The 21,121-nt window shown below is 36.7% G+C and overlaps 1 protein-coding gene and 1 long non-coding RNA gene across 4 annotated transcripts in view; one reads left to right on the top strand and one right to left on the bottom strand.

Moving 5' to 3' along the window:
• LOC149610469 (uncharacterized) overlaps positions 1-21,121 on the bottom strand; it is a 103,651-nt gene that overhangs the window by 33,437 nt on the left and 49,093 nt on the right. For 2 of the 3 annotated variants that reach the window (XM_089859473.1, XM_089859471.1), the window contains 3 exons: positions 17,686-17,765; positions 4,028-4,163; positions 2,037-2,101 (listed from right to left, as the gene is read on the bottom strand). In XM_089859473.1, the coding sequence (XP_089715599.1) occupies positions 2,037-2,101; positions 4,028-4,163; positions 17,686-17,765 (281 nt within the window). The remainder of the gene's footprint in view (positions 1-2,036; positions 2,102-4,027; positions 4,164-17,685; positions 17,766-21,121) is intronic. The other variant, XM_089859472.1, reaches the window with a different exon arrangement.
• Positions 9,984-13,054, top strand: LOC149610470 (uncharacterized). Its single transcript, XR_016376657.1, has 4 exons — positions 9,984-10,787; positions 11,140-11,262; positions 11,338-11,356; positions 11,433-13,054. It is a non-coding gene; the product is annotated as an uncharacterized LOC149610470 (long non-coding RNA).

A 21,121-nucleotide genomic window follows, 5' to 3' on the forward strand; every position in this document is an offset into this window, starting at 1 on the left:
CGTAGCTGTATTATAGTCAACTATATCTTAACTTTTAATATTGCGAATTAATACGTTTTTGCTAAGAATATTGAAATCTAATTGCAAAAGGTACGCGAAGCAACCTGTTGTTGGGACAAAACTGAAATATTTTTTTTTTCGTGTATATAAATATTTCATTTGTGGTAATTTTTCAATTGTTTCTTTAGTTAACTGGCATTAAAATGATACCTCAATGTTTTAGCACATATTTTTTAATAATGTAGGTAATTTAAGTTTACAAATTACCATATCAAGGTGTGAAGATTTTAGAGATGTGAAATTGAAGTAATTTTTGAAAGCTGTAATTTAACGATTCTAATTTATGGGGAAAATATAATTACCGTTGTTATCTCGGTAATTTATGGTAATTTATTTTTTAAGGTGTAAATTAATAAATTAGATTAAACTAAGTTGAGTTGTGAGCACTTCATTCCTAATTTTGGGGCCTTAAACAGCGCTAATGGGAAATTGGGGTAAAAAATTGGTCTACGGAACTATAACAATCAAATTTTTATACTTAAATATTTAGTCAAAAAGGTTTTGATGCTGATCGCCTAAATTTGGAAACTCTTTGCTAATTTATAACTGTAAAATACGATTGTAAAATTGCGGTATGATAAAAATCGTAAGGTAAGTTACGGCGGTATTTGGTAAAAGTTACTGATGGTAAATTATCGACTCATATCTCCCTCTGATTATGACGAACATTTTTAAAATAAATCAAGAAACTATAAATTTGTTGCAGAAAATCAAATGTGAATATTTTAAATCGTTCAGAGGAGGTTTCATTAAACTCCGTGATATTTCACACTTTTACCGATTTGTCATAACTCTGAGCACCTGTTTCGCAACAAAACGTATTTCGCTAAAAAAAACCTGTTAATCAAAGCCTCAACATATCTATATTCATGGGACAATTAAATTTCATTAAACCAACTTGCTAAGGAATAATGTCGCAAAAACCGTAAATGAAAATGAAGAAAAGCAATTTCAAAACAAAAGTAAATCAAGGCTTTCTCTCTCTTCTCTCTTATCATTTCGCATTAGATTGAGAAAAAATATATTAGAAATAAATTAAAAATGCAATTTACCGCTTGATCGAATTCATTAAGATCAATTAAAAATGTACACCCCCCCTGTATAAGAAAACTATTACGTAGTTTTAATTTTATATAACAAGGATACCAATCGGATCCGGCGGTTTTTAAAGTACTTTGCTAAAAGGGTTCTTTAAAATAAAATAAAAAATAATAAAAATTTGAAATTTTGAAAAATGTATTTGGAACAAACCCCTTAAAGGTAAGATTTTTTAAAGGTACTTACTAAACCGCGTTAACCACGCCACACAAACTATAAATTTTAAATTTTCAAGTTTAAAGGGTAGTTGTATCGAAAATTGACGTTAGGTCACGTGATTTAATCATAACGTAATAATTCTTACTTAAATTAAGGCCCTAAAATGTTGGCCCTAAGGGGCAAAATCGCCACCCATAGAACCCACTGTATTCTGGTTCTAGCACCCTGTTTAGTCTGCTACTTCGAATTTTCTTGTGACGTCACACCGTCCTTCTTAACTCTACTACCAATATTGACGTGACGTCTCCGTAGCTCCACCTCACTCAGTATCAATCAATTTGTCTAAAAATGCGTGCACCAATTCAATACACGCTATAGTTGCGTTGTCATTCGGCGTCCATCTTTGAAAATGGCGTCTCAAACGTATTTCTTAATTCCTTTTATGCAGATTCAACAACTGCCAGTTCAGTTCAATTGCGAAAACTGATTCAAATAATCATTTCACTTTCTATTTACCATACTTAATCCCAGAGATAAGAGTGTTTAACACTAGACGTCGTCCATTGATTATAATCTCCAAAAAACTTTTATAAGACGCGGGTAACTTAAAATGGTTTCAAGGCAATTTTTCTTTTTCTTTTTTTCGGTTTCACGGATTTTTGTTTAACAACAATTGTTAAAAAGAGAAATGATGAGAAAAGAAGCATCTTTTTTCTTACCTCAATTTGGCGATGAGCAAGAAATCGTGAAAAAGAAAGAGGTGTCGATCCTGACTTTGCACTCCCTGTTTTTTCAAAAGAAGAATCGAAAAAAGAGAGAGAAAAAATATTATAGCATTAACCTAATTTTATCCCTAAACGAGCCTAAAAACGAACAGTGTTTTTAAACCAAAAAAAGTAAAATTGAGGGCGCCTCTTACTTAGCACGATAGAGAGGCGCGGACAAAAACAATTATTATATCTTAATTCAAATCTTATCTATTCAAAAACACCGATTACTGATGATGTACCCTTCTTCCTTAACTAACTAACCTTTAGTTTAATCGCACGAAAGAACCTCATTAACTTGAAGCATAAGTTCATACGATATGTTCACCATAAGTTTGTCACTGGTTACAAACTGGAGCTTGTCATGAAGTGACCTAGGTAGGTCATAGATTCGAGGTAAAGTGATGCCTGGTGATCTGGCGCTGTCAAAGGCTTAGTGCAGCCTTAATAGGATGACGGACTGCAAAACCAACCGAGTGTAGTCAATTGTCAATACTCGATTGCCGTTCTCGGACTAGCTCGAGCTGTAAGCCTCTCGCATTACGAAGTACAGGTAGTTGTCATAATTATGGATGGAACATATCTTATAAACTTATGCCACAACTGATAATAATTTAATAATTTCCAATTCAATATTTAAACGGAAACCAGCGGACAACAAACGTTGCTTCGAGAGGGTAGACACTTAAGAACTCAGGTGTACAATATATCTTGAACTCAATGCACTGTCAAAGCTGAATTGTGAGTTCCGAAGGCTTTGAACCCAATGCACTGTCAAAGCTGAACTCTTTTGAACTCAGGTGTACATCCAAAGCGTCTACCCCTCGCGTTGCTTATGCACGTGAACCAGTACTTCAACGTTATAAACATCTAACGCCCGTAAACCCGTTACGGAACCACGACACAACACATAATAATACAAGCCCCGACATAATCCAAAGCACATATCTACTAATAATATATTGATTCCGCGATTCTATTCAATAATGAATACAGTGAGATTAGTGACCCATAATTGCGACAATAAACCCAACTATAAAGGGGTGTGCCCTAACGGCGGCGGATGTCCTATGGTCACGCGATATATATCGGGAACTTCCGGTTAATAGCAGATTGGTTGGTGCCTTTTGAACTAAGTGAATAAAGGGCCGGGGACTATACCGAGTTTATTATTAAAGGAAAAGTTCAGGTAACATAACATTATACCAGGGATAGATTTAATTTTAGAAGTAGGAATGGAGAACAGAGTAATGTGGGCGCGCGTCAAAGTCCCGGACCCCCTTCCACGGGACCGGGGCAGCATGAAAGAAGAGGCGAGTCATAGCGACAGAGGTAAAAGGAATGGCGTATTTTACGCCGTCCCTGTCAGCAACGTCATCAAAACGTACTTTAAGTGAGCCAATAAGATAATTTAAACTTTTCGTTACCGTTGGAGGGAGGGGCTCTATACTGGGTTATGAGTCGGACTGGTGTAAATACAAACCGTTCTCCATTCCTACTTCCAGAAGTGAGATGAGACAAGAAGTACTGAGCTAACCAAATTCTTCACTCGGCGATAGTGAATATTCTTGATAACACACCAACGGTTGGCCCTCTGGTGGCGGTTTCAGAATTTTCCCTCCAAAACGTGAGACGCTCGCGGTGGTAGACGACCGAACTAGATTCAAGCACCCGCGTCCGTGTTTCGCCGCTTTAGGTTGAGGGGAAGGGGGTAGGAAATGTTTTTGGAACTCGACCAATTTTTTTCTCTCTAGTGTAGGCGCGATGGAAGCGGCATAAAATCCTCAAATTTGTTCACTAGTGCCAGGATCTACTATCAATGCTAGAGCCCTTCACTTCTAGTCTCATCTCACTTCTGCTACTTCTAATCTATCCCTCGTATAATGTTATGTTACCTGAACTTTTCCTTTAACATTATTGAAACAGCGTGAGAAAGAACTTACGATTGTAAATTGAACAGGACTTTCCATGATGAACTGTCTCCGCTTTCCGTTGTTGTTGATTCCATGACTAGTAAGAGGAGTAATTTCGGGACTCGAAAGTTGACGTTTCGTTAGGAGTGGGTGAACCCTGTTGCTGCTATCAAGAAATAAAAAATACAAAACAAATAAGTTAACACTTATCTAAAGACTTAAGATACATTCATATCCGTAATAGATAAGCTCATTGTTTTGTAATAAAGGAAACTTTACTAAACACGTGCTCGGTTTCAACTATTTGAGCACACATTTCTACGACAACTACGAAACCCTTTCTTAATTACTCAAGGTTGCTTTTTATTAGGTAATAATTTAACCTACAGTCGCGGAAGTAAATTTCGGAAGGAGGAAGTTAGTTTACCGAATCATTTATAGAGAAGTGCTCAGCAGCTTTTAATTTTTGAAACGAACTTATTTATCGATGCGGAAGCCAGTACTAGTACTGTTCAACGGCATTTGACAAAACAGATGTGCACCACAATAGAGTGGTACCAAGAAGCGATATCTAGTTTACTAGGGAAGAGGTATAAATTCGCCACATTTCCAGCTTTATCTCCAGTCCAAACGTAGGTCCGGAGTTAATTCCCGCCTCTAAATTACAACCAGCATCTCATTGGTTCTTGAAAACTCACGTCAGCGCGACGCGAATGACGAAAATTACGTATTTTCCGACTGAGGAGAGGCGAAATAGCCCGGCCTCCTTTTACGTCCCCCCTTGTATTTTGAATGGGGGACTGGGACTATGGCGCGCGAATACTTAGGCATCCTATACCTTCTCCCTACTAAACTAGATATCGCTTCTTGGTGGTACTGAGAGGGGAGGAGCTACGGGGACGTGACGTCAATATTGGTAGTCTAAATAGATAGCTTTCAGATGGGATAGTAGTACGTCACACCCTCCCAAGTCTTACCGCTGTTGGGTGGTCTCAACTTCATTCCTACCCACCAATGTGGCAGCGTAAATTATGTCACGAGACTCAGACTGAAAGCTCTCTATTGTATGGCCTGAGCTGACGACTTCCAATATGGTAAAAGATGGGGTGTGACGTCACGAGAAAATTCGTGGTAGCAGACTACAGCTCATAATTTGAAACATCTTGCGATAGAGAAAAGTGTTTTCAAGTGCCACTGAAACGACTTCTGGTTTTAGTCCTGAAGCAATTAATTGACATTAAGCAATGCTTCTTGGATCATATAATACTACTGTTAATAACTCCCCATTTAATTAAGACTCGAATTGTCAACGATATAGGGTGGTAATAACGAAGTACAATGGGTTCTATGGGCAATTTTGAGCCCAAAATGTTCGATGACACCGTTTCATAGATTATAGGCTAATTAAAACGAAAGTCTTCAGTCACGTTTACTTTACACAACTCTTGGCTGACTTATATATACTCTTGATACATAACTCATACGTAAATTTTTGGCGTAACGTAATAAATATTTAGTAAAATGTAGTCTTGATTACTTGATTAGACGCTTTCGAAATTAAAAGATTTACTCCATAACTTTCTCGAAAAGAAAACCACGATCGTTAAGTAAAATAAATCATAAACTCACGGCCAAACGTACAATTTTAGTTAAATTAATATAATATTATTACATGCGCGGCCTCATATATCAAAGAAACAAATCCAGAACATTTTTCCAACTTCAAAAAAGGTTAAGGCCCATTCAGAATAGATTTAAATTCGTCTGTCGACTAGTTAATTTCGATTCCGTCGCGTCGGTACAAGTGTTCATTTCATTGTTCATACGTCAGAGTAGACGACTTAAAACGAGTCACGTATATGGTGATTTTTGAGCCAAGCCTTTTGAATACTAAAACAGTCGAATCCAAGATGGCAAGTGAGATGAGACTGAAATGATGACAGGCGACCTGCGGCGATTGTTAAGTGCTGCCGCGTAGCGCCATTGTATTTGTATGAGAACTAGCTTCTATTTTTAAGATAGAGGGATCGTCCTTTACAATTTCGTCTAGTACGACCCTACCTAACCGCGGACTATGGTGCCGAAGGTGGGGGTACAGAGGCAACGTCATAGGTATGGGGGTTTCCACTCCATTCCTCTCTCCTTCAAGCAAATACTATACATCGCCAAGAATCCTAAAACTTTCATACATCGTCTGCTAAAGCATAACTCACTCGATCTTGAGTGACTAAAGCATGATCGAGTGAGCTATATATGGCTAAAGAAAAGGGGCTAACGAGGTGCTGCCATCTGGACACAGCAAGACGAAATAGAAAATTTTCAAACTAAACCCACGAATCCTTTACGTAGACGTTGACACGTGAGAACAGTCTAATTAAGCGACTTCACCGACGTCTGAAGGGGCCTTTAAGATTTGAGACTGGATGAAGTCCATCAATTTAAACGTAGAATTTAGCCTCGAGTAAGACATTTTCCTGTAAAACATATTCTGGAAAGAGTGGGGCCTTTTTTTAAATTACGCCAAAAGTAAACTTATAACTTTCCGAAATAGGCCATGTCATGTTTTTATATTTTGATATGAAAAATTTTAAAGGAACACAAATTTCTCTTTATACTGAATGTAAAAGAAATTCCAGCTTCTGGAATTTGTGATCTATAAAAAAACATGTATATAAACGTAATTGAAAAGCAAGATGCTAATAAATAATAAATAAGTTTCGCCATATTATTAAAGCTGTGCGAAATTATCCTTTGACAAAAATATAGTGTCGAAAGATTCATCTTCATTTGGAATTTATTTATTTTTTTATAAACAACCATCAGATTAAAAGGATACTCCAGGCTAGATTTTTTTTCTTTTTTAATCGAAAGAGGGTATAAAATAATGAATGTTATCAATTGGAACCATGTTTCTATCTACAATATTAAAGAAGATACAATCGATTGTATCCGTAATGGACACTGCGCGTTAGGCTTTGCCGCGAAGCACTAGGGAGTACCTCTATTGGACGAATCCGTCGGTTGGTACTAGGAGTCCAATAGGGAGGGGTACTTCCCAGTGCTTCGCGGAGTAGCCTAACGCGTAGTGCCATCCATTACGGAAACTTAATTGCTCGTATCTTCATTAATATTGAAGATATAAACATGGTTCCAATTGAAAACATTTATTATTTTATACGTTCTTTCGATTAAAAAAGAAGAAAGCAAAATTCTAGCCCGGGGTATCGCTTTAATAATAATTATAATTTATTGTTCTGTGGAGTTCATACTTAGGGGAATTTTGTGGGCATGGTCAGATGCTAATCATGAACTTTAATAATTTAGCATATGGGTCATTCCACACCGATTCGAACGACCATGTTACCATGGGTCGGCCGATCTTAATGAAATTTTAACCAGGTTAACTAACAACTATTTGATGGTGAAAGCCCAAATTTTAGCCCAAAATATTAATTAGAACCAAAAGTAGAGGCTTTTGAAAAAAAGTCACGTTTTTAGGTTTGAGCCATGACCATATTCGTACCCCTAAGCATAATGTTGAATAACTTTTTTCCAGTTTGATCAAATTTTGTAATATTTTCAGATATAGGGTAATATAACCAGTCAATTTCAATAGTGCTGACGATATGTATCTAACTTGAACGGTTCTCTCGCAAATAGGGATCAATTTTGAATTTTCGGAGAGCGGGGGGTGAACTTTGATGCATAACTCTCCAAGGCCGTTAACTTCGATTTTTTAGTTTTTATAAGGTATCGATAGCCCTATTCCTAGGCTTTAACGTGATACCAGATTTGTTTGTGATATTTTGGTTCTAAGGCACAAAAAATGTAAAAAACTAAATTTCGAGAAAAGCACATTTTTAGGGAAAAAAATATTTTTTACTGCGCGAGGAAAACCATTATTTAGCCATAAATAGTGCTTGTGCATTATCTAGGCATATTTTGGGAATCGTCAATTTCCCTAAATATGCCTAGAAAGTTCTGCTTTAACTTTGTCGCTCCTCAAAAACCTGATAAAGGAAGTTATTTTCATCTTTGATGGCTTCCATCACTGAGGCCACATACACGTCTTTATCGTATTTGGCCGTTACGTAGCCCCCAACAGAAATATCAACAAATCGAATTGTATTCACGTTGGAATCAACATCCTAATCTATTGCGACCATAACAAATGTGCTGAACGAATCACTTGCAAGTCTGTACATTTGTGTGATGAGGAAGAGTCTATGGTGGCTTCGAGGGCCTATGAAAACACAAGCTTCTACCATTAACTACTTCATTAAGTCCATAATATCATACATTCAGGTCATTTTACCACACGTCAAACATCTACACTGCTTTAGCGATGTAGGTGCTTCGGAATAAAAAAATTGCAAAAAATCTGCTGAATTTAGGTTTCCACTATTCGGATTTTGACTAACCGCAGACTGGAATTCCTTTGCTTATTCGCATAGTAAAAGCCCCTGTGACAGTATTGGTATGACGTGCTTCCTTGCAAAACTTTGAAAATGATCAAATATTAAAGCCTTTACAATTCTGTAAATGGCCAGCAAGAAGCATTCTTGGTACTAAATTTGTTTTACATTTCGAAAGAGGATGTTAAATTTCATCAACTATCTCTTGATAGACAGGCTTGTACTGTCATTGGCACTCGAAGCCACCATAAATTCATTTCCACATCACACAGTTAATTACAAATGTACAGACTTGCAAGTGATTCGTTCAGCACATTTGTTATGGTCGCAATAGATTAGGATGTTGATTCCAACGTGAATACAATTCGATTTGTTGATATTTCTGTTGGGGGCTACGTAACGGCCAAATACGATAAAGACGTGTATGTGGCCTCAGTGATGGAAGCCATCAAAGATGAAAATAACTTCCTTTATCAGGTTTTTGAGGAGCGACAAAGTTAAAGCAGAACTTTCTAGGCATATTTAGGGAAATTGACGATTCCCAAAATATGCCTAGATAATGCACAAGCACTATTTATGGCTAAATAATGGTTTTCCTCGCGCAGTAAAAAATATTTTTTTCCCTAAAAATGTGCTTTTCTCGAAATTTAGTTTTTTACATTTTTTGTGCCTTAGAACCAAAATATCACAAACAAATCTGGTATCACGTTAAAGCCTAGGAATAGGGCTATCGATACCTTATAAAAACTAAAAAATCGAAGTTAACGGCCTTGGAGAGTTATGCATCAAAGTTCACCCCCCGCTCTCCGAAAATTCAAAATTGATCCCTATTTGCGAGAGAACCGTTCAAGTTAGATACATATCGTCAGCACTATTGAAATTGACTGGTTATATTACCCTATATCTGAAAATATTACAAAATTTGATCAAACTGGAAAAAAGTTATTCAACATTATGCTTAGGGGTACGAATATGGTCATGGCTCAAACCTAAAAACGTGACTTTTTTTCAAAAGCCTCTACTTTTGGTTCTAATTAATATTTTGGGCTAAAATTTGGGCTTTCACCATCAAATAGTTGATAGTTAACGTGGTTAAAATTTCAATAAGATCGGCCGACCCATGGTAACATGGTCGTTCGAATCGGTGTGGAATGACCCATATATATAATTAAGGTTTTTACTAGTTCATCGCGTCACGTGACTCTTCTAGTTCAATAACAAACAAAACACTCTCTGATTACGCATTTGAAGATTAATCTAAATGAATATTTTTTATTACGAAAAATAAAACCTTGAAAAGTTGCTTGGTAATTTATCGGTAATTTTTGGCTCTTAGTAAATTTATTTATTATTTTTTTTTTTACTAATTTCTAAGTCAAAATTAAAATACTTAGAATTTAAGAATTTAAACTAAATTCCTTTAAGATAAGAGACCGTCTATAAGACTATATCATAAAATTACATCGTTAAAGTTTATTAACTACTGGAATTTAGAACGACACTCGTACATACATAAGCAACAACATCTTATTTCAGAAATTGGGTTTCGTCTGGTGCCGGTGCCGGTCGAGTTAAGTTTAAGAATTTCTCATACAGGGTACATAAATATAAATATTTATTATACTGTGTATTTATATTTATATTTACCCATATATACCGTATACAAAACTGCGTGTAAAATATAAGCGGGTGTTAGTTATCAAGCCAAATAAGGTGTTCAAGAAATCTACCCCAAATACCTTAAAAAATAAAATAATAAAATATGCTTTTTTCTTATTTTTGTACATTTCTGATTTATTTTAAAGATAGTATTATATTAAAATTTTAATCCTAGGTTCTAAAATAGGCTATAAAACTAAATACATAAATAATTCAAATTCTATTTACTAGATATGCAAATTAGAGACCACGTGGCTAGTAGGTGCCAGAAAAGTAACCAGAACGTTATCTGACGTCATATATTTTCCATATTTTTTAAAAAAATTTCAAAGTAGCCCAGGCAACATTTGGAACCTTTGCTACTAGTAATCTACATGTCAGTCAACAAAGGCACTAATCACTCTTATTTACTGTCAAAGAAAATAACTAACAGGCTTACCCTAGGTCGCTCGTAATTTATTACTCAGCGATAGGAGCTCAGCCTATTGAGTGGTAGCATAGCCCACTTGAATACCGCGCTCACGAACGCAAGATGATCGGCCGTCATACATAGGGCGACCACCTCGGGTACGTGAACCCAACTTTCGAGTGGGCTATGCCGTCTGCTACGAGAAACCGAAATGCAAGCCCAAAATACCAATACTAGTTATAAAATTTACGTTACACGATTGGCTCATAAAATATGGCTTATATCGCTTTGGACAGTGGACTACAAGGTAATACCAAGAAGTGATATCTAGTTTATTAGGGAGAAGGTATAAGAAGCCTAAGTATTCGCGCGCCATAGTCCAAGTCCCCCTTTCAAAATACAAGGGGGGTCGTGAAAGGAGACCTGGCTATTTTCGCCTTTCCTCAGTCGGAAAATATGTAATTTTCGTCATTCGCATCGCGCTGACGTGAGTTTTCAAGAACCAATGAGATGGTGGTTGTAATTTAGAGGCGGGGATTAACTCCGGATCTATACGTTTGGACTGGAGATAAAGCTAGAAATGAGGCGAATTTATACCTTCTCCCTAGTAAACTAGATATCGCTCCTTGGTAATACTAGACACTGTTATTCATATTTAGTGAATGTCCCCTCGCACAGTCAAGTAACTTTCAAGGATAATGTTCGAGAAATAAATCTGGCACCCTACCCTTCCACCGAAAAGAAAGAAAAAACAGCTTTCAAGATTCAAATAGCGCGAAAAAGTGGGTGCTAACACATTCCTGAATATAAAATCAATGCCTTTGAATTGATTCTCTCTCTCTCGAACCCCTATGCAGTTTCAGAGAAGCAATGTATGTATGTATATATATTTCATCTTTTTACCTAGAAGGTTGTAAGGTAGTGTGATACCAGGAAAAGTTATCAAAAATAGCTAAGACGAAAACAGAAAAAAGAAGTATTTCAAACGAAACTCGAAAAGATAGATAATATATCTAACAAGCAATAAAAAGTCATAAAACACGTTGGCACGCTTTTTACCCCAAGACCATTATTTTTCACCAAATTTCGCCTCTCGACTAAGATTTTTTTTAAAGGTAATTTTTAAAAGGTAATTTTAAAGGGCACGCCTCACGAAATAATATTGGTTAACTTCCAATAGAGCTCAAGAAAAGCTACGACCTACGAGAAATGGGACCCAATTTAGGGAGAGAATACGAAAATCCATAGACCTTTCACAGGGTTCACGTGATCGTGGATGTTAAAAAGTGGGTAGGCAACCCTCAGTTTCAGGACATGAATATGAACAGAAGTGAGATGAGACTAGAAGCGAGGGGGAAGACACTTGAGAACTCAGGTGTACAATATGACTTGAACTCAATGTACTATCAAAGCTGAACTCTGAGTTCCGAAGGATTTGAACTCTATGCACTGTCAAAGCTGAACTCTTTTGAACTCAGGTGTACACAGAGATCTAGAGCGTCTACCCCCTCGACTAGAAGTGAAGGGCTCTAGCATTGATAGTAGATCCTGGCACTAGTGAACAAATTTGAGGATTTTATGCCGCTTCCCACGCGCCTACACTCGAGAGAAAAAAATTGGTCGAGTTCCAAAAACATTTCCTACCCCCTTCCCCTCAACCTAAAGCGGCCGAACACGGACGCGGCTCCTTGAATCTAGTTCGGCCGTCTACCGCCACCAGCGTCTCACGTTTTGGAGGGAAAATTCAGAAACCGCTACTAGAGGGCCAACCGTTGGTGTCTTATCAAGAATATTCACTTTCGCCGAGTGAAGAATTTGGTTAGCTCAGTACTTCTGGTCTCATCTCACTTCTGATATGAATAGTCTATTACTGTCTAAACGGTTTTCCAATACAAGGGAATCGTTAAGAAATAGTGTCCAGAAATGTGTCTTTATAAATTTCTTATATTTGCAAATCCGCAATTTGCAACAATTTGGTTCTACCATAGAGGATATACAGTAGAGGAGTAGACTAGACACTTAAGTCTGAACCAAAAAAAGTTTGTTATTCATTTCCGGTTTTTTCCCATTGAACAATAGAGCAATCTCAGAAGCCTAAGTGTGACATCACCCATGCTATTTGCCCATAGAACCAAAGCGGTACACAAACATGGCCGCCCATTGCCAAAGCTAAGCCAGTGACGTTAAACCTAGGCACTGACGTCACAACTGAGATAACTCATACATCATTATAGGTTGAAAAATGTCGCCCGGAAATAAGAAAAATTTCTTATAGGACATGTGTCCAGTGACCCCCTGTTTGGCTGGAAGATTTATAGGACATTGTCCACTGGAGTGTGCAAAAATAGGGTCGCATCTTCATAGTCAAGCTATCAAAACTTGGGAAAATGTTTGATCAAACTGTCCAGTGGCCCCCTTAGTCTTTACAATAAAATTAAGGGACATTTTAAAATTTTATTGGACAATGTCCAGTGTCCTGTGCTTATTTCCGGCCCTACTATTGAGGCATAGAGTGATGATATTTGGACAAATGTAACCAACTAGGTGTCTACCAAGAAACAGCGTACCGGAAGTAGCTAAAAAGCATTTAACTAGAAGTGAATACAACAACTGTCTACTCCTCTACCATATATCCTCTATGGTTCTAGTCTAGGTAAAAGCTATTTACTGAGACTTCCCCTTTAATAGGCAAGACACCCAACGGTAAATTATCTTCGTTTCGAGACTTTTTCAAGGATAAAAAGTTGGAAATTAATTTCGCTATTCTTTTAAGTTTGGATTTTAAGCGATTTTGAAAGCTAAGCAATGAAACAACTTATCGAAAATCGTGAGCCTTTCACCCCCTATATTACCATTCCGGCTGTAGTAACAACAGTGAACCAGAAAAAAAAATCGAGATAAAATTTCACCGAATCAAAGGTCAATGCTAAAGAAACTGAATAACCATAGAAGCATAAAGCATGCATGCTGCTAGAGATGTAGATTTCACAATGAGACAAGACATATAAACTATTATAAACGATTATTAACAAATTGTTGAGGAATTGCCTAATATAACACACAAACCCATATTGTAATAGGTAGGTGCGGGCCTACGATTGAAACAAGAGGTTGCATTTACAAGATATGTCCTTGCTCAACAGTTTCACTTGGATTATAGTGCAGAAGGCCCAGCCAAAAATTTTAACTCCTTATAGGAAAAAAATAGGTATTCTTTCCGGAATTATACGATTAAACAAAGGTGTTTCTATAGGAAAATGTAGGGCTAAAAATGCTCATAAATAATACTATTTTGGCATAAACCAAGAAGCGATATCTAGTTTACTAGGGAGAAGGTATAAATTCGCCACATTCCCAGCTCTATCTCTAGTCCAAAGTCTCCAAACGTAGGTCTGGATTTAATCTCCGCCTCTAAATTACAACCAGCATCTCATTGGTTCTTGAAACCTCACGTCAGCGCGACGCGAACGACGAAAATTAAGTATTATCCGATTGAGGAGAGGCAAAATGGCTCTAGCATTTTGAAAGGGGGACTGGGACTATGGCGCGCGAATAGTAAGGCAACGTAAAACTTCTCCCTAGTAAACTAGATATCACTTCTTGCTTAAACTATGTAGAAAAATCACAAAAAAAAAATAACCAATTGAATTTTACTTTGAAAAGAGGAACTTAACTAAAATATAATATAATATAATAGGGTATGTAAGAAATCCTGAGCGAGCCTTCCAAGTGAGCTCCGCAATTTCGGTGTCTAATCAAAAGTAATCTCAATAAAAGAGTTAAATTTTGATAAATTTGATGCTAAACAAGTAACTGTGAAAAATATAGAATATTATAGGACCTTTCATGAAATTATAAGATAATATAGGACAGGTTCAAAAATATAGGATTTTATAGGAAGAAAAGCTGGGCTCCCTGAAATTGTAATGCACTGTAAAAGGTAAGATACCTTAAAAGGGGGATAGATTCTTTAATATCACTAATTAATAACAAATCTTAAATTAAACCTCAACCTCGCTTCTCTGTGAAACCTTTAAACACAAGAAGTGACACACAAGATGTTTGCAAAAAAAAACGTGCCTGCCATAAAAAAGAAGCGTTGCAAAAGTAAGTCACAAGAACTTTGACACTTAATATTCATAATACGAACTAACTAATAAGTTATAAAGAAAATAAACCCAAACAAATTGACTGTTAAATACCATTCTACTCATTAAAATAATTGCTTGACCGAGATTCGAAAAAATTCCTTCTTGTAACTTTCACATTACGGTAAAACTCATTCACACGCTGTCTTAAGTTTTAACCGCTAACTTAACCTCACGTTTAAGGTAATAACAAAACCACATTTCTCACACACACACACACCAACGTATTTTCTACTTCTAAACATTTCATAAGACCCCCTCCTAGGCCTAAGTTCGTTCAATTCCTTCAAATCTCAATTCTCAATCAAATATTTCAGCATACAGCTAATCTTTCAAAGAGATATCTAGGCTATCCGCTATTACATCTTAAAAGGTAAGAGAAAAAAGTGTTTTCTTTTATCCATTATGATTTCATTCAATTACAGACATTCATTATATTAGTGAATACACATATTGTAATATACAATTTCTCCCCTTTTTTCACGAACTTTTTCTCTCCTAAAGGTCAATCTCTGGGGGTCAAGGTATTACGGCGCCTGATAAACGTGAAATTCCAAAAGATTGGGAAATATTATGTACCTCTTTTAAAGGAGAATTGGCTTCAAGGTATTAATTACCAAATTAATACACGTGATTATCATATTAATAGTTAGAGTAATTAGAAGATTTTTGGGTGTAATTTTTGGTTTTGTAATGATGCATGATTTTTAATTTCCAAATTCGCTGATAAATTTTTCCATTTTAATTTTTGTATCAACGTCAAATGTTCTGTTGGTTATTTTACTAAAGGCTGGTTTTCACTGGCCTGAAACGAAGGAAAATCCGCGTGCCGCGAAGGTTTTTCAGAGGTATCTTGCCGCGTTCCGTGAAATATGTTTGGTGAAAATCAGGCTTAAGGTAAGCTTACCCGGCATTTCTCGTGTGTTTTAAGGGTCTGGAAACCGGGAAGGGTTTCCATGTCTACGTTGACACTAAAAACTAAATAATCTTTGGTTGTATGTTTGCATGTTATGGTTTTTTCAAACAAATCAAACCTTTTTTAGAACTTAACAAATTCAATAAAACTATGCTTAATTATGGGTTATTCATAAAAGAACATAGATAAGGGGGTTCGCGGACCCAACCTTGAGGAACTCAACCAAAAGTATTACATCTAAAGCCTTCCCCAAGTGAGCAGATATGAATCATACAGCTTGGGCAAGTTCTGCGCATTAATAACAAGCAAACAAACTGCGTAAATAATCTTTCTGAAAATTTGAAATTAATTTCAAACATCGACAATTTTCCCATTGGCAAAACAATGTTTATCCTACATTAAAGAAGCCAGAGAAATTTCCACCCACGTTTCTTAACTCTTAACTGCGCTTCAAAGTTGCCAATAATTTGTAATAGCGTCTCAGGTTTGGTTGGGAACTGATTAACTGAATGATCACTGAATCGAGCAGAATACTACAACCTTTTCAGTATGTTGTAGAAAGTTAGCGGTTAAATTGCACACGTCACAAATGACTGGCAACTCTTCTATTATTTGATGCCAATTCTCCTTTAGAGTTGAAAGCGCGGCACACAAACCCCGGAAAATGCTAAGCTTAGCTCGTGTTAAAAGGGTTAAAAATAAAATTAATGTAATAATTTAGTTTTTAAAAGACCGTGCCATTGAAATTATAAAATAATATAAAAACCACTTTTTCCTATTATCGTAGAATGAGGTAATGTCTACAAAGGCCCCACCCCATTTACTTAGATATTTACGATTATCTCGGTGATTAGCTGAGAAAATATTTCACTAAAGGGAAGGTAAACTTGTAATATAACACCTTTCTAAAACTCAAGATTGAAAAATCTCCGGAGTGTTAAAATAATAATAATAAATGCGAGGATGTCGAATAATTTTCACGTTTTTAAGCGATAAGAGCTTACTTCAAGACTCGATTTGAATTAATTTTTCAAGGGTGTAGTTTTTAAAGTTGAACACAAAATAATGGTTATGGATGGCATATACTGGCGTCACGAATTCAATATTAAAAATGGTACTTAAAAAGCGTTTTCAAGAACTATTGTACATCTTTCGTTTTTAAATGAAAGACAACACTTCTGCTCAGTAAATTTGGAAGTTACGTAACCAGTATAAACCAATTGGTTTTCGAGAATTCCTAAACTCTTTAAACCTGGAATTCATACAGCTACTTGGAATCATTGATTCAATTAAGATTTTGTAATGGGGCGTAATGGACACTACGCTAAGCACTGGGAAGTACCCCTCCCTATTGGACGCCAAGTACCACCTGACAAATTCGTCTAATAAGGAGCTAACAACTGGCTAGGGGGAAGAGATAGTGTGACGTCACGCAGCCGCCCTCTGGTTGGCATTTTTGTGCGTAGAACACTGTTTCCAACCGTTAGGGGGGATGAAACTCCAATAAGAGATAGAAGGGTGTGACGTTTCAGGGTCAGAACTGTTAGCTCCCTATAGGGTTACTCCCCAGCGCTTCACGGAGTATCCTTACGCGTAGTGCCATCCATTACGGAAACTTTATTGTTTGTATCTTCTCTAATATCGTAGATAGAAACATGGTTCCAATTGATATATTCATTAATTTATACACTCTCTCGATTAAAAAATAAAACATTTAGTCCAAAGTAGGTATCCCTTTAAATAAAGTAATATTCACCTCAGAGTTAGGTAAAAGGTAAATCTTACCCATGTATTTAGTTTTAATTAAAAGAGAAAATGAAGAATAAAGGTAATCTAACCCTAATTATTGTATAACCTTCACTTTAAAAGCAATTAAGATTTCCTAAGATTAATTTTCACTATAGGTAGTACGTAACGTAATAACGGAAACTTTTACAGTATAATTATTCAATACCACCTTCTCTTTAAAATTTAAACTTAAGCAATTAAGAGATCCTGAGAAAGTAACCAGTAACCCGAGTTTAGCAGCCAAGATTCCGATACCCTGACTAATTTTTATAATAACTAGGAAACGATGAACAATCAAGAAAAGAAAAAAGAAAAAAATATTCAAACAAAGCATATGGAAAAACAATATTCACCTTTCGTTCTTTGAGGAGTTCCTGGAAAGTGCTCTCTGCAACTTGAGTGTTGTAGATTTGCTTCTGAGTAGGGCTTTCCTCTGTTAAATAACAAACAAAAATAACAATGATTAGCCTGAATTAAACCGTATCCTTTAAGTAAATTATATAAAAATTCCCCCCTCAAGAAAGTTCCATCAAAATCGACCGCGAGGAATTTCCCGTTATAATCTCAATTTCTGTTCGAAAGCGTACTAAAGACAATACTAGCATAAGGAATTTATGCTCTTAATTACATATAATTACGGTTATGGCACGCCTTTGTCTTCAATACACTTTCATAATGAACCCCTAAAGCGTGATTTAATCCTTACGCGACCGCAACGACATTAAAGAGTGAATTAAACATGAATTAATTTAATTATCTCATAGAATTGAATGATACAAGACCCTAAAAATGTTAAAAGACGTTAGAGTCTGGAGTTTGACCAATGACTACGTGGTTATCAAAAGACATAACACTTGGTATGTTAACAACAGAGCCGTCAGATAAGGATGGCTTCAAACAACAAGGACTTAGCCCTATCTAATACCATAAGTTTATAAGATATGTTCTATAAGTATGACACTACCTATACTTCGTAATGTTAGAGACTTACTGAGAGCTAGTTCGAGAACGACAAGCGAGAATTGACACCACTCGGTTTTGCAGGACTTCCATCTTCCTATTTAGTCTTTACTAAGTCTTTGACAGCGCCTCACCAGGCGGCGCTTTACCTCGAATCTATGACCTACGTCACTTCATGACAAGCTGTCAGCAACCAGTGACAAACTTATGAATCATTGTCTTATGAACTTATGCTAATACTCTTCGTATTATAGAGAGCTTTCAGTTGGCTGAGTAGTACGTCACACCCTCCTTGCCAAGGTTCTGGCAGCCATATTGGTGGGTATCAGATTTCCTTCTGTATTCAACCCACCTGCAGTATGGCTGTGAAAATTATCTTAGCTCCTCCCCCAACCGAAATATCCCTATTAAAGCAGACGACACTTCGGTCCCTCCCCTTTCGAAAATGGATGCTGGGAACTAACAGCCAAGTTGTTGTATGAAGCCCAGCCCCACTTTATCACCTTTTACGAAATTGAGACTATTTTTCCCCAATTGCTTTGAACATGTTACGGATAATTATTATTAAATGAATTAAATAAATTCTTCTACACCTAGCCTAGGAATACTACATCATAAGGTGGCGGCTTTTCGCGACCCCGAAAACCCAAGAAGTGAAAGAAAACCCACGCTTAAAATTACGCAACAAAAAGAAAAGAAGCGGAAGACGTACATACCGCAACCTACCCTGCGAGAAAAATTCGCTTAATACTTTTAATATCTAGAGTCTAAAATTTTTAATAATTTTTTTTGTGTTAAATTAGTTCATATCTAACATATTTTTAGGTGCTTTTATAGCGTAAGTTTTCGTTGTTTTTAATGCCTTGGGATGGAAATTTCACACTCTTTATAGAGAAGGAAGCGGGAAAAAAGGTGGAAGTTAGATCCATATATCCCAAGGGTCCAAAGCAATCAAATGTTTATTCAATTTCCTTCTGACGAATCTTATCAACACTCTTCCTGAACTTATTATAATAGCTTATGGGCAACTTTATGTCAACTTTTACATAGTCTTTCAGACTAGGAGGACTGATACCATTTACACCAGGAGGGCATGCTGCTTGGAAGACAAAGTGCAGTAGAACGAAGCCTCGCCTCCTGGTGTAAATGGTATCAGTTCTCGTAGTCTGAAAACTATGTATAAAGAGTATTTCAGATAAGTCTGCCATAAATTAAGGGGATGTTCTTTGGGAAATCAATTTTGAGTCGAAAATGTTGCTGCTATGACACTATCCCGTCCGAGCCACTGCTTTCCAGTTACGGTTAGAGTGTTTTAGGGATGACCCCTTAATTAAATTTGAAATCATTGCCTAAATCAGTTTCTTAATTAAATATAAGGGGTCATCCCTAGAATACTTCATCCAATCTTAACTTGAAAACAGCGGCCCGGACGGCAAAAATGTCATAGAAAGTACATTTTCGACTCAAAATCAATTTCCCAATAAACATCCCCCTTAAGTTATGGCAGACTTTTCAGAAACACCCTGTATAACTTATTTGATTTCTCAATTAAAAATTTAGCAGCTATCACAGAGGTTGTCTACTTAGAACGTTTCACGTGGTCTCCTCATTTGCATATACCGAAGTTTAAATTTTAGCTAGTCTACAAGCCACTTTTGACATACATTTAACACCAAAACCACGTTTGACGTAAATGTTTTTGGATCTGAAAGAATCAGCCACGCGTCAATTTTGACTGAAGCAGTCAAATTTCATCTACATAAAAAGGTAATATAAAGCTCGTGTACAAGTCACTTGACGTGTCTCAAAACTCATTCACACGTCAAATTTGATGTAATCAAATTTCGCTGATAAAACTGGCCAAAATTAAAAGGTACTTTTTAAAAGAGGGGCAGACAGGCGCCTAAATTGGGATCAACACTGGGAATTCAACTGGACTGTCTATCCCCTCGACGCAATGCCCATATACGGACCTAAAAACGTTTAAATACCTCAAGATTTTCTGGCAAATTCCATTGGGTTCTCGGGGAGGTCTGACATGCATGGAGCAATGAAAAGAGGAGAGCCTGATTCCGCTAAAACAACCTTTAACGAGGCAGTAAACTACTTCTCCCGTCTTTATTGCTCCATGGGGAGAGATCCGCGAGACCCCAATGGAATTCGCCATTAATTGTACCTCACTTTTTGAACTTCAATATCTCATTTTATGCAGTTTACAAACTAGGAGGATTCATAGCATTTACACAGGGAGGCCAGGCTTCAGGTGTTATACAAGGAGGCCTAATTCACTGGGTGAGTCTAAAGCCACGCCTCCTTGTGTAAATGGTATCAATCCTCCTAGGCTGTAAACTAGGTATATTTGTATCTGTATAAATCCCTACATTGTCTCCCCTTAATTCTTCAATCTTGTTAATTGCTATTTAGCCCATTTGATGCAGTATATACTCCAGTTAAAAAAATCTAATGCAGACATTTAAAGACAAATTTTCTTTATACACGCTTTAAACTAAAGTTATTGTTTTTTTCCGTTATCAGTGTTGCCAGGCCGTTGGTGAGTCATGAGATTGCAGAGAGAAAGGTTAACAGTTCAGTTTGAATCAGTACTCGATTAAATTGCCTCTCCGAGACCCTACCAACACTGCATTGAGGGTTTTAGCTAAAAGAGAGTAGGGGAGGAATTTCCTGCAGCCCTTTTAGTGAAAACTATCCATGTTCAAAAGAACCAGATGAGTCAGCTTCTATTTTTAAGACACTTAGACACAGGGGGCAACTGACCCAACTGGAGTGGTTTTTTAGTTGAAGCAACCCTTTCAGAGCAAACTTAGTCAT

Source organism: Phalangium opilio, unplaced genomic scaffold, assembly GCF_054372755.1.
Source record: "Phalangium opilio isolate 3A_F unplaced genomic scaffold, DU_Popi_V2 ptg000329l_1, whole genome shotgun sequence".
Classification (NCBI taxonomy): Eukaryota; Metazoa; Arthropoda; class Arachnida; order Opiliones; family Phalangiidae; genus Phalangium; species Phalangium opilio.